This window comes from Micropterus dolomieu, linkage group LG11, assembly GCF_021292245.1.
Source record: "Micropterus dolomieu isolate WLL.071019.BEF.003 ecotype Adirondacks linkage group LG11, ASM2129224v1, whole genome shotgun sequence".
Taxonomy (NCBI): Eukaryota; Metazoa; Chordata; class Actinopteri; order Centrarchiformes; family Centrarchidae; genus Micropterus; species Micropterus dolomieu.
The window spans coordinates 19,205,141-19,220,333 of NC_060160.1; the positions used below are offsets into that span (position 1 = coordinate 19,205,141).

General features: G+C 41.0%; 1 protein-coding gene across 1 annotated transcript in view; it reads right to left on the bottom strand.

The window, feature by feature from the left end:
- Positions 1-9,236: 9,236 nt before the first annotated feature.
- The window catches only part of plcb2 (phospholipase C, beta 2), a 29,782-nt gene continuing 23,825 nt past the window's right edge, over positions 9,237-15,193 (bottom strand). The window contains exons 30-32 of the mRNA XM_046061828.1: positions 14,455-14,506; positions 12,922-13,005; positions 9,237-10,064 (exon numbers count right to left, since the gene is read on the bottom strand). Coding sequence (XP_045917784.1) covers positions 9,894-10,064; positions 12,922-13,005; positions 14,455-14,506 — 307 coding nt within the window. The 3' untranslated portion in view covers positions 9,237-9,893. The remainder of the gene's footprint in view (positions 10,065-12,921; positions 13,006-14,454; positions 14,507-15,193) is intronic.

Genomic DNA, 15,193 nt, shown 5'->3' on the forward strand with positions numbered 1-15,193 from the left:
AAACACCTGCAGGAAGTGATAGGAGGAGAGAGGAGAGGGACGAGAAAGCACAAGACTACCGGAAAGGGGAGAAGTTGTGTTAGTAACATGCAATAATATGATGAGTTTGCATACAGAGGGAGAGAAAGTAGAGGAGAGAGGAGCTCAGTGCATCATGGGAAATCCCCGGCAGTCTAGGCCTATAGCAGCATAACTAAGGGATGGTTCAGGACTCACCTGAGCCAGCCCTAACTATAAGCTTTATCAAAGAGGAAAGTCTTAAGCCTACTCTTAAATGTGGAGATGGTGTCTGCCTCCTGAACCCAAACTGGAACCTGGTTCCACAGGAGAGGAGCTTGATAGCTGAACGCACTGGCTCCTAGTCTACTTTTGGAGACTCTAGGAACCACAAGTAACCCTGTATTCTGGGAGCGCAGTGCTCTGGTGGGGTAGTAAGGTACTATAAGCTCTTTAAGATAAGATGGTGCCTGACCATTAAGAGCTTTGTAGGTAAGAAAAATGATTTTAAATTCTATTCTGGATTTTACTGGAAGCCAATGCAAAGAAGCTAAAAAAGGAGAAATATGATCTCTTTTCCTGGTTCCTGTCAGAACACGTGCTGCAGCATTCTGGATCAGCTGAAGTGTCTTAATGGACTTTTTCGAGCCACCTGATAATAAGGAATTGCAGTAATCTAGCCTAGAAGTAACAAATGCATGGACTAGTTTTTATGCATCATTTTTAGACAGGATGTTCCTGATTTTCGCAATATTACGTAGGTGAAAAAAGGCAGTCCTTGAAATTTGCTTAATGTGAGAGTTAAATGACATGTCCTGATCAAAGATAACTCCAAGAATCCTCACAGTGGTGCTGGAGGCCAGGGCAATGCCATTAAGGGAATCTATATCTTTAGATAATGCGTCACGGAGGTGCTTAGGCCCCAGAACAATAACTTCAGTTTTATCTGAGTTTAACACTAGAAAATTACAGGTCATCCAGGTTTTAACATCCTGAAGGCACATTTGAAGTTTAGCTAACTGATGAGTTTTATCTGGTTTGATCGATAGATATAACTGAGTATTATCTGCATAACAATGAAAGTTTATGGAATATTTCCTGATAATATTGCCTAAAGGAAGCATATTTAAAGTGAAGAGGATTGGTCCAAGGACAGATCCTTGTGGAACTCCATGACTAACTTTGGCGTGCATGGAGGACTCATCGTTAACATGTACAAACTGAAATCGATCTGATAAATAGGACTTAAACCAGCTTAGAGCGATTCCTTTAATGCCAATGAAATGTTCCAGTCTCTGCAATAGGATCTGATGGTCAATGGTATCAAATGCAGCACTAAGATCTAATAAAACCAGTACAGAGACAAGTCCTTTGTCTGATGCAATAAGGAGGTCGTTTCACCAGTGCTGTCTCTGTGCTATGATGAGCTCTAAATCCTGACTGAAAATCCTCAAATAAACTATTGCTCTGTAGAAAGTCACACAGCTGTTTAGCAACTGCTTTCTACAGGATGTAAGAGAGAAATGGAAGGTTAGATATAGGTCTGTAGTTGGCTAAAACATCCGGATCAAGTTTGGGCTTTTTCAGAAGAGGTTTAATTACCTCTACTTTAAAGTACTGTGGTACATAGCCTGTTGATAAAGATAGATTGATCATATCTAGTATAGAAGTGCTGACTAAGGGTAAAACTTCTTTAAGCAGCCTAGTCGGGATGGGGTCTAAGAGGCAGGTTGATGGTTTAGATGAAGAAATTATTGAAGTTAGTTGGTAAAGATTGAGGGAAGCAAAGCAGTCTAAAGATATATCTGGTTCTACAGCTGTTTCTAAGGTTCCTGAGTTTAGAGATAAGTCGGTGCCAGTTGAGGGCAGGTCTTGGTGAATTTTGTTTCTAATAGTTAGAATTTTATCATTAAAGAAGTATATGAAGTCGTAACTACTGAGAGCTACGGGAATACTTGGCTTAACAGAGCTGTGACTCTCTGTCAGCCTGGCTACAGTGCTGAAAAGAAACCTGGGGTTGTTCCTATTTTCGTCTATCAATGATGAGTAGTACGCTGCTCTGGCATTACGTAAGGCCTTCCTATAAGTTTTAAGACTATCATGCCAAATTAAACAAGAATTTTCCAGTTTGGTGGAACGCCAATTCCTCTCAAATCACAACAAAAACACAATCTGACTTTTTTTCCCACACAGATATGTAACATCTTAACACAGGAAGCCCGGTCATTTGAGCAGTGGGGGATAACAACTCCTGCAGGGACAAAAGCTTTAAATTTATGCATTTGTATTCAGCTAGTACAATCATGTGTCTGTGTGTCTATTCAGTTCCTCTAATGCCCTTTGATGTGATACAAGGACACAGTGGTCTTAGGTTGAATGGAGATTTCACATGCCTTCCTTTCCAGGAAAGAGGCAGCAGCTGGCCCGCTGTCCCTGTGTAACCATGGTGTGTTTGTATCAGGTCACTGTGGTTGTCCCATAGCACAGAGCAAAAGCCATGTTGAACAGCAGAATCTCTTGAAATGAACTCCCAACCTTAATGAAAGTCACTTTTCTTTTGTTTTCAGTCTTTATTTCCTGAGGATAAAAACTCATCAAAAGCAGACATTGATCTTGTGGTGTCCGAACAATAATGCGGCGATGATGTGTTGAGAAGAAATCCGCTTGACACTGTTCTTGATCATAAAAGTTTATTACATCAAGGAGTTCAGCATCAATTACAAGCTCTGCAGCAGCTTGGAGAGTGACCCAGCCCGATGACCACTCTGTCTCTCTATACATCAAACATAGCTTATATAGGACATGTTTAGGCATCTGTTAGACACCATATAAGGGTCTGAGTCTGCAAACTAAGGCACCAATCCATATAAGGGCACAGTTCTATAGGATAAGTGTAGGCATCTGTTAGACACCATATAAGGGTCTGAGTCTCCACATAACCACTGACCTCTGCTCTCCCCTTAAAAGGTCACTAATCCTCTATCCAGCTGCTACAGTGCTATGTTAAACTGTTATGCGTCAAATGCACATATGTTATACACCACAATCTAATTTCAGTCACAAAACTAAGGACAGATAGCAAGGCAGAGCTGGAGAGAAGACAATTACATAGTGTTACACTGTTGCAGCTGAAGACCCCAGTACACCAGGAGCTGCCACTCACATGTGCTACTGATATGTTATTGGCCACGAGGCAGGCCCCTCAGCGCCTTTGCTCTCTCTGCTCTCATCAATTATCGCCCAGACTCAGTCTTGCCAGGCTGCCACAACCAGATGGTAAACAGTAGGCTGTTCCGTCAGCCTTCGGATTTAGGGGACTCTAATATCTGTTCTCAGACTGAGACATTTTGGACAACAGAGAATTAGCACCTACAGCGTGACTGGCCTGTGTTCTTTTGCCATGGCAGTGGAGGTTTGATAATAGTTCAAGAAGAAAAGCAGCACTGCTAGGGGGAAATAGCAAAATTTAAATTGTGGCAGATTTTTTTGTCTTTTTGCATACATGTGATACTGCTGATGAATGGCTTATTTAAAGAAAGCAAAGAGTATCTGCACATGGCATAACAGACTTCACAACTTGATTCGACAGGCCACTCTTTTGGCCACACGGCATGTCTCTAGGGAATGGAGATAGCCTTTCAGTGGGTCGGTCCAATGGTTTAGTTTAGATGGAAATATCTCCATTTGATGAATATTCATGAAATGTGGTTCATTTATGTTCCCCTCATAACCTGTATCATTCCCATCATGTACCATGATACAGACCATGGTTATCTCTCACCTCTATTGCAATGCTAAAATCTTTCCTGTAGACTGTATATTTCGTTGAGAACAAAATTACATAACAACAGTCAATGGGAACCAAAATCACCAGACAGACACATACACACCAGTAGGCCGCTGGAGGTCATTTTGTAGGGCTCTGGCAGTGCTCTTCCTGTTCCTTCTTGCACAAAGGAGCAGATGCCAGTCCTGCTGCTGGGTTGATGCCCTTTTACGACCCTGTCCAGCACTCCTTGTGTAACAGCCCGTCTCCTGGTATTTCCTCCATGCTCTCAAGACTGTGCTGGGAGACACAGCAATCCTTCTTGTGACAGCACATATGGATGTGCCATCCAGGAGGAGCCGGACTACCTGTGAAGTTTGAATGGGCTGCAGGTACCGCCTCATGCTATCAGTGGTGCCAAGGACACTATGAAAACTCAGTCAGGAAGGATAAGGAGAGTGCAAAATCATTCCTTTTTTGGGGGTTGTCTTGCTGTTGCCTCTTCAGTGCACCTGTTGCCTCTTTCATTTGCACCAAAACAGGTGACACTAATTCACAATTCCTTATGCTTCCTAACTGGACAGATTGATATTCCTTATGTTAAAGTTTGTGATGATTAAGTGTTTATTATCTTTTAGCAGTTGCTCGTAGATCTCTTACTTTACTGATGCTTGTATGTTGTTCCTCAAATGTAAGTCGCTTTGAAAAAAAGAGTCTGCCAGATTAGTAGATTTAAATGTAATGTAATCAGCCTCAGCCATACTTTCTGCTAAATGTTAGCATGCTAACACACTAAACTAAAGATGGTGACCATTATACCTGCAAAACATCACAGCTGTGCTGTGTAAGATAAAGCAGGCCTGTCAGCAACACTTAATTTCATGGTATTTATCTGAAAATACACAACATAGCATGTCTGAGACGTCCCACTGATCAAACCTGTCACTGGTTCCCTGTTGAACAAAATGACTTGATTTTGTTTCAACAACACCTTTTGCCAGGCTGAGCCTATGTGCTGTTCCCCATGAGCCACCTGTACCCCCTGCTCAATCTATCAGGTCTGATAGAAATTCCTTTCCTGCAATGATGCAGACAAGATGGAGGGCCAGAGCGCTCCCTCACCATCTCCCACCTGACAGGCCCTATTTGTGGCCTTGCAGGCCTGCTCACCTCTGACAGCTCGATAAATTGTTCAAATGGATAACAAATGTATTTGTTTGATGGCCACATTTTGCGGAGATGGGTAACACTCAGCCACACCTGGAGTAAAGGAGGAGAAAACAGAAAGAAAGCACCTGGAGGCTTGAAGACAATAACAGATGCCAGGTTTCATTTCACATGATGTCTCCACTGCTGACACTGTCACATATTTTATCTACGTCCCTAGTTTTTATTAATTTAAAATATTTGACACACCTGTATGTTTTAATACGCTGAATCTAGAAGAGTGACAGATGGCAACATTCACGACAAGACCATATCAGTCAAACTTCACCTCAAGACACAAAGCTTTGTAAATGGCAACCCTCTATGTTCCCCGGAGGAACTTCACTTCTTTTTAAATGAACTTATAGCCATGAGCACCATGGCTATCTATTCTCTCCCACCCATGCTCTGCCACTCACGTTGTTCAGCGTTCACCTTCACATCGGCACCTGTGGCTCTTTTTTTAGCTACACGCCATATACAGTAAATTTAGCTCTGGGGAGAAGCAAGTTTCACATCACATGAGCCCCCAGTAAGCCTGTTATTACTTTGAAAAGAGGCACTTTGTGACTCACCTGCCTTACGTGCATAACATAAAATGCTTGCTGTCATGATACAGTGGGTGTTACTGCAGCTCATGACCTTTTCCACACTCACCATTCCTGTCAGCTGCTGCCTCATGAGCAAAGATCCAAAAAAGTAAGACGTAGGAAAATTAAACTTATGATTTCAGCATGCTTGAACTGATACAGCAGCTACCATCTAATATACATTTTATCTTAGCCAGAAACATGTTGTTTTACATGGAATTTTTGTCAGTGAATGAAATAGAAAAATACACAGGGAATGTTGTAGATTTCAGAGTGTGACTGGTGTTTAAGGGATAGTGGGGTACACTTTGTCAGAAGCATAGATGCCATTCAACTGCATTAATCTCACAGTACAGTTACAGTATAAGAATATATATTTAACGAGAGAGCAGGTATCAGCCAATGCCAATTATTGCCAGATATTGGCCCGATTAATCTACGACTGAAAATAACTAGGGCCTATCCCTAGTTATTTGCCCTCCCAAACAACAAAAATATTTGATTATGGCTCAAACCATTAAAGCAATAGTTTTAAATAGGTAATTACACATATTCACTTTCCTGCCAAGAGTTAGATGAGAGGATTACTGACTGCTGCTTTATGTAAATTACATATGTTCCATAGCTTAAAAAGAAATCAAATATAACTTTCTAAATTCAGCCAAAGCACTCATTTGACTCTTGTACCATATATGAAAATTCCGCATTCAACAACATTTCACATCAACTCATGCCATGAACTTATTAGCATTGCAGAAACAAGTGGACGTCATTATGCATGATCAATTTGCAGTTCAAATCAACCATCTTTACAGGAACATAAAAGTGCAGTCAGCTGCCGGAGTTTTGAAATGGCTCTTGTGTCTCGGCCCTCTTAACTCATGGTGAGACAGATGCTCTCATACCAGTGAGGTTCGGGCTGTAATGGAGATATTACCAGGCAACAGGGTATTCAAATGGTGAAAAGATCCAGAGCAAGAGCAGAATAAATCACCTAACCTGGGCGTGATGGCATGAATTTCAGCTCAAACATTGCCTGGGGAATATGAGAATATCAGAATTCAAGTATGAGAGTGCTATCTGGTGCTGGTTTATGGTATGTGAGTGTCTGTGTTTCATGTGTGTGTGTGTATTTGTAGGAGTCCGTGGGTTTCTCTAAATGTAATCACCGTATCCTCAACACACGTAGGAAGTTAAAATTTGCATCTCTGAGAAGGTGGAGGAGCCTCTCACAGGCCCTCATGTGACTGTGACACACAGGAGAGGGTTACTGGCTGCAGGGAGATGAGCCTCCTGGAATACTCATTAGGCTGCTAATCCCATGCCATAATCATGATTTTAATGGGATTGTGTAAAGTATCCGGGAACAAAAAACAACATCCTGCAGCTTGATAAAAGTGTATGCAAACCATGTATAAAGGAATCAGTGTTTTATTGCAATCTCTTGTTCTAGCAATGGCTTTTTCCTCTTTAAAGGCAGCATAAGCACAATCTGAATCCCACGATCCAACACACACACAAACACACACATGCAGTCTGTGACAGAGCAGCCTCAGCAGGTGGTGTGTATGTGGGTGGCGTGGGTGCTTAATATTCATCCAGGATGGCATCGACTTCAAGCCAAGATGGACTATAGATCATGACTCCACCTCCTGTGGGTCAGGCCGGCTTCTTCAAACAGGAAACAAGAAGAAGAAGAGAAAAGTAGTTCACGCTTCACTTCACAGTGTCCTCATTCTTTGTGCTTCTGTGACTAAAAATATATCATTTCTATTCTCTGATAATGTTGTTATAATCGTACATGTTACACTGGAACATTGTGCAGAATTGAGTCTCAACATTGCACTGTTTTGGGAGATTTAAATAAACTGACTGAACACAGATAGCAAAACAGGAAAGCTAGAACTGTAAAAATTCAGCCACTGCATTCAGTAGCACTTCACTGATGACTGCTGTTAACAGTTTTTATGCTTTTCATCTGTGGTCTTTTTAAAATGTTTGATGTTAAGAGGAAGTGGATTTAATCTCCTTTTAGGTGACATACTGTATATGCAACTCTTGTTTGAGCTTTATGATCACCCAAACATGCACCATATACCCCATTTATTCCAATGTGTACCTGCATTTAAAACACTAGTATATAAGGATTTTTCTTTAGTATCTCTTTTATCCTAACTTTCACTTTCTCTCACTTTTTAATGTTTGTATCTGAACATGCATGCACTGAATTCTTCTAGCAATCACTATTAAATCTGATCCCGTGCCTGCTCTGTAATGTTTTTTTTTATGTGAAGCACTTCCGTCCTTCTATTTCGTCCATCCAGTGTGAGTGTTGCCTGGTGGTTAAAGATCCTGCTCAGGCCATCCCTCTCCAGCTGGCATGAGGCAGAGCTGCTGGAGTTTTCTTCATCTTATGTAAGATTATCAGCCCAGTGATTCAGGGTTGACTGGTTTCACACTCCGAGGCTCACAGTTCATCTGTGCTGTGCATGAGGTGGCAGGACTCTCAGGCACAAGCTGTGTCACCCAGACGTGGTTTGTCCCGATCCTACACTTCTAAATGTCAATCATGTCATTTAATTCAGAAAAAGGGTTTCACACCGAAAAGGAAATAAGGGAAATGGACAGATTGCTTTGGATGATGAATCAGGGGTAAGCTGTGTTCATTAATATATGCATGTAAACACATTCTCTCCAGTCCACGTGCCTTTATTATGACTTGATCCACAGAAGATCACGTATTAGTTGTCTTTTGCCTGGATTGTGCCTCTCTTGTCCTCAGTTTTTGTCACTAATATCCATGTGCACCTACTTGATGTATTTCATTAAGAATGTGGACTATCATTTAATAACTCTCACTATTTTGCATTTTTTTGGTGAGATACGCTAGTTTTACCTCTTTAGGCCCCTGGTAATAAACAGTCTGAGCAGGGTAAATCACTCTTCAATTGGACTATTTGACATGCACCCTGTGACATGGTGTTGCAAGTAGATATTGGTTGGCATTAAGGGGTCACAACCAAAAGGTTGGGAGCCACTAGTAAAATGTCCATCCTAAAGTAGTGAAAGAGCAGTTTCCCTTCCCTCATTTACAGTGCTTTTGAGCAAGACCCACCAGCTTAGACTGTAGTTATACAGGGCAGCTTTGCAGGTGTGAATGTAGGTAACTGTGTGAGTGTCTGAACAGGGCATACCTGAAAAAGAGAGCATTTCTCTTAGTGAGTATTACATGCTGAGTAGTATCCTGCTCATGATCGGGTTTTTAGTGCATGTAAATATCATATGCTGTTTTCAGACACCTGGATATGCCAGCTGGAGTACTCTGATAGCAAATGGGATACTCAACATCTAAACACCTGATAATTATCTGCCATGCACGCGGGTTTGTCTTCAACCCGAGTGACATAATAGCCAGTAAACCGGAATGCTGAAATTGTATTCAAGCAGCAAACAGAAATGTCTGTCCAGAATGACAGATTTGCTGGATGTGGTGGAGTCACAAAAGACACACCTGCTCTGATGCATGCAAGTGATCTGAAACCTGGATACTTTTGTATGAATAACAGATTTCTCTATCCTCCAAGTAAACGTCTTATCCCTATGATCCACCACAACTATAGACTGGAAAGTAAACATATTCAGTAAAACTTCCCAGGAAAGATAAAGGAAAAAACATGTACAAAATTACAGTTTATTAAGAACATCACAAGAGAAAATAATGTTTTTACTGTAAAGGGAATATTGGTGTATTGCCATTATCATGACTCTATAGGATCTTTGTTCCAGTTAAAGAGAAATGTACCTTTTTTCTGCAAGATTTTCGTTACAACACACCTAAATCTCAGAGTGAATGCTTTGCTGCAGCATCATGGAGTATCGCACACACCATGTGTTGAAGTGTGACAGATGGAGTCATTGTCTCGATTCAGCCTGCAGACTCTGATAACCCATTTTTTCTGCTACATTTAGTCCCATTTTTGAACTCATTAAGAGACTGTATATACCAAACTAAGGCTTTTAATGATGTGCTTTCATCTAGAAGATATTTGTCGCTGTATTAATTATATTTCATTGGTGAAAAGCAACAGAAATAAAGAGTCAAATAGAGAATATATAACTTCCAAATAATCTAACTTTTGGTCTACAGGACATCCATGAAAACAACATTATGGCTTAAAATTTAAGAACAAAACAGAAACTCTCTATGAAAAACAATTCTAAATTGAAATAATTAATTGAATAATCTCCTACTATTCCATTATTATTCTCAGACAGAAGGTTATGTGACAGGTTGGTAGGGCAACGCTTGATAACTGAAGGGTCAAAGGGCCCATCTAACCCAGGAATACATCTCCATAGCAGCACCCTCCCTGCACCTTCTTGTCTTTAGTCTGGTCGACCAGTTCAGGAAAGTGGGCCCCAACACAGACATTGACAGTCTCTTTCACCTCTGCTGGCAGAGACCTCCGTTTCTGCTCGTGCTCCTTCAGGGCCTCCTGATTGAGCTGCAGAAACAGGGACCAAAGGTTAGTTAGAGGTTATAGGCTTGTCGAAAGGACATTGACTTTTTTTTTTGTAAATTTCTTTTCTAATGCCAGGTGCTTATCATAATCTTTACCGAATGGATTTGTGTAGTGGTGCCAATAAAAATAAAGATCATAACCCTGAGATAGGGACCTGGCCTGATCCCAGTGACACGGATTGATTTTAAATAAGAGTGCTGATGAGCTTTCAGGATATTTTATAATGTGGCAATGTCCCTGTATTAAGGAAAATGGCTCAATATTCAACTAGTGTTGTTAAATACATACAACAAAGAACAACCAGCATGTTAAAACGAATAAGTTATCCTCATTTGTCTCTTAATCTCTTTGCACTTCTCCCACTGCTTCTCTCCATATCAAAATCTCCATATTAGCTTACAAATTAAGCTAATACTATTGGTCAATGTCTAAACTATCTAACACCTCTTTTCCCAATAGTAACTGCCAAGAGTTCACTAATCCAAAGCAAAGCATTGTCATAGAGTGCTCTGACATCATTTACAGCGGTGGGAGCTTGGTCTGTATCTTCTCAATCGCTTGGATGTGTCACCCTGCAACGTTAGGTATAATCACTGAATGGACAGACGGCCAATCTTGATTGTCGCAGTGTATTTGAAACAAATACAGTATATGTGTGTGTAATTTACAGTGCTTGTGCTTGTGCTTGTATTAATTGGAAACTTAGAAACGGCTGTAAAACCGGATATATGTTTAGACTGCTTTGCTTCTCTCGATCTTTACCAACTAATTTCAATACTTTCTTCATCTAAACGATCAACTTGCCTCTTAGACCCCATCCCGACTAGGCTGCTTAAAGAAGTTTTACCCCCTGGCAAGAACTTCTTTACTAGATATGATCAATCTATTTATGTACCACAATACTTTAAAGTAACTAATTAAACCTCTTCTGAAAAAGCCCAACCTTGATCCAGATGTTTTAGCAAACAACAGACCTATATCTAACTTTCCATTTCTCTCTAAGATCCTTGAGAAAGCAGTAGCCAAACAGCTGTGTGACTTTCTACAGAGCAAGTTAATTTGAGGATTTTCAATCAGGATTTAGAGTTCATCACAGCACAGAGACAGCACTGCTGAAAATGACCAATGACCTAATTGCATCCGACAAAGGACTTGTCCCTGTTCAGGTTTTATTAGATCTTACTGCTGCATTTGATACCATTGACCATCATATCCTATTACAGAGACTGGAACATTTAATTGACATTAAAGGAACCGCTCTAAGCTGGTTTAAGTCCTTTTTATCAGATCGACCTCAGTTTGTACATGTTAACGATGAGTCCTCCATGCACACCAAAGTTAGTCATGGAGTTCCACAAGGATCTGTGCTGGGACCAATCCTCTTCACTTTATATATGCTTCCTTTAGGCAATATTGTCAGGAAACACTCCATAAACTTTCATTGTTATGCAGATGATACTCAGTTTTATTTATCGATCAAGCCAGATGAAACTAATCGGTTAGCTAAACTAAAAATGTGCCTTCAGGATGTTAAAACCTGAATGACCTGTAATTTTCTAATGTTGAAATCAGATAAAACTGAAGTTATTGTTCTGGGGCCTAAGCACCTCCGTGACGCATTATCTAAAGATATAATTACTCTGGATGGCATTGCCCTGGCCTCCAGCACCACTGTGAGGATTCTTGGAGTTATCTTTGATCAGGACATGTCATTTAACTCTCACATTAAGCATATTTCAAGGACTGCCTTTTTTCACCTATGTAATATTGGAACATCCTGTCTAAAAATGATGCATAAAAACTAGTCCATGCATTTGTTGCTTCTTCTAGGATTACTGCAATTCTTATAATCAGGCTGTTCGAAAAAGTCCATTAAGACTCTTCAGCTGATCCAGAATGCTGCAGCAAGTGTTCTAACAGGAACCAGGAAAAGAGATCATATTATAAAAAGCACTGGACATGTCGCCAGTCCACCGCAGGGCCACACATAGACAAACAACCAGTCACACTCTCACCTAAGGACAATTTAGGGTCACCAATTAACCTAGGCTGCATGTCTTTGGACGGTCGGAGGAAGCCGGAGCACCCGGAGTGAACCCACGCAGACACAAGGAGAACATACAAACTCCACACAGAAAGGCCGGGGCATTATTATTATTATCATAAACTGTACTATAAATATCACCATTATTCATTCAGTCTGTTCCAACATTACCTTTATTGTCTGTACCTCTGTGTGTATATTGTGTAGGCTGCTCCCCCTCCCCATCCCTCTCTCCCTCTTTGTGTGTGTCTCTCTCTCTCTCTCTTTCTCCCTCACCCCCAACCAGCAGATGGCCGCCTACCCTGAGCCATCGTTCTGCTCGAAGTTTCTGACTCTTAAAGGGAGTTTTTTCCTTGCCTCTGTCACCTAGTGCTTGCTCTTGGTGGGAATTGCTGGGTTTCTGTAAATAATATCACGGAGTACGGTCTACACCTCTCTGCTCTTTTGAATTAATCACATTAAGGAAACACATCTCCCATTTGGGACTCCCTACGATGATGACAAAATGCTAATCAACACAAATCATTTTTTTTTTTTTTGACTTGGATTTTGGTTAAGGGCTTTCCCAAGAAACCAAGAACCTTTTGAAGAACTACATTTAGTAATTGTGTGATAGTTCCATGTGGCAAAAAAGTCCTTTTTCAGGGGCTAGTACTTACAAACCAATCAAAGTTTGCAGTGTTGAACATTGTTGATTGGTAAATCTGTCATAGCTCCTGAGTTCCAGTGTTTTGGGCTATAAGTCAGTGCAACATCCTCTTGAGTGACAGAAACAAGTGTGTCCTGTGTGTGTACCTGATTTGTCAAGGCCTTGATTTCCTCCAGAGTAGCAGTCTGTTTCTTTGTCAGAGCCTCTTGCTGTGGGTTGTAATCTGAAGACTGTAACAATACAGCAAAATACAACACAATATGTCGCCACTGAAAAACACAATCGACCTGTGGTTTGAGTCTGTGTGAGTTTGTTCGTGTGTGTATATGTGAGATAAAGACTGTTTGTATGTCTAAAAGCAGTTTGTCTGCTCATGTTCCTGCCTGTGAGTGTATGTGCGGGTATGTCTGGTGAGGAATGCACCCATGGGATGCAACCTGAGCAAAAGAATCAATAGAGTTAAGTCACAACAGGTTGGACTTGTCCAATTCAGTTACACAGTCCTTATAGCCATTCAATACTGACTGATTAAAATAGTGATTGTGTTATAAATAGTTTAAATTAACAGGCAAATGCTGATTAAGTAGATCAAAATGAGCTGCAATGCAACCCTACTGTGCGGAAGGATGAGAGGGGTGTGCTTGAGTCGATCATAGAGGATTGGAGATGAGTGAAATGGCCGGGTCTTTAACCCAGATACAACAGATCTGAATCTCTTGCCAACAGAGGAACACGAGCAGAGCTCAGTGAGTCATCGACCACACGTGGATTAGCTCCCTGTAAACAGTAATGAGTAATGGACAAGTCTGGCCTATGGTCAGGGCCAGCTGCACTTTACTCAGTGGGTAAAAGGGTGTGTGCATTTGTGTATGTGGGTGGCTTGTGGGCAAACGGGTGTGCATGCTCATGTATGTGTGTACTTACAGTTCAACAATGTGTGTGTGTGTTTGTATCTGTGAGCAAACACGTGGGTGTATGTGAACATATGTGCAGTTGTATGAAAGGAAAGCTCTGTAACATGCCTAAGGTGATAATATTTCCATGTTTTGTTCAAATCTTTAGACAATTGCTGCCTCTTTGTAACCATAGTTACACTGTTGAATACAATAAGTTCAATAATACTGTTTTAGGTACGCATGAAAATGGTAAATGCAGTGATGAGTGTGTAACTTCAGACTTTAGTCACAATCATGTGGGGATTTCCAGGTGAACTGCTGTTTCCTTTAAAGGAACAGTTCGACTTTTTGCACGATGCACACTTATTTGCTTTCTTGCCTAGAGTAAGACGAGAAGATTGATACCATGCTCATGTTTGTCAGTTAAATATGAAGCTACAGCCAGACGCCTGTTAGCTTAGCTTAGCATAAAGACTGCAACCAGTGTTTAGGCCAACCCCCCACCCCCCACCCCACAATGTACCATGTTAAACAGTAATCTACAGGTGCTGGCAGATTTTCTAACCAGATCCAGGCTAGATGTTACCAGTCCTTATGCTTAGCTAAGCTATCAAGCTGCTAGCTCCAGCTTGGTATAAAGAATGGTATAAATCTTCTCATCTAACACTTGGCAAGAAAGCAAAGCAGCACATTTCCCAAAATGTCAAACTACTCCTTTAATTGTACATGCATGCTCAACGTTTCTAAATCCACTATTTTCAATGAGTTTAAAAGACTACTTACATCAGGCTGACTAGTCTCATCCAACAGCTCTGTGCTCATTGCCCTTTTCAGCCTGAGAGAAGATAATTGTAATTTTCAATTAGACCTCTAGTACACAATGTTAAAAAATCATTAAATCAAGTCTTAATAACAAGACTTAATGCGCAATGCGATGTGGCAGAGGGGTAAGAAGCTAAGCTACTCCTCATCATTTGCCTTCTCATATTTCTTTTCAATTTGAACAAGAAGCTGTAACTTTGTGAGAGGAACAGCAATGAACGGAAACATATAAAGTAACTGAAGGTCATTCAGCAAACTCACTTTGCTTTCTCTGAGGATGAACCTTTTGAGAGTGTTTTCTTCTTATTTTCTTTGGTTACACTGCAAAACAAGGCAAAGTCAGTCAGTAACGTGGACATATAAAGAAACATTTTCCCGTTAAACAAGAGCTGCAGGTCTCTGGTGTGACCTTTTCAGTGAAAGGAAGGCTTAGATGCAGTGTTATACTGTCTATGTGGGCAGGTAGATGACCAGAGTTGCCTTCGCTTCCCTACTGCTGTTTAAACACCTGTTGGATAATGGTTGTCCTGAGATAGCCATCTGCCAGCTGGGGACTTCGGATAACACACACCCACACACACACACACACACACACGCACACGCACACACTCTTTCTCTCTGAGCACAATAAGCCAGCCAAGGACATTGGAAGACCTGTACAGTGAGGTGATTCATTCATTATCTGAGGTATTGTCTTTGC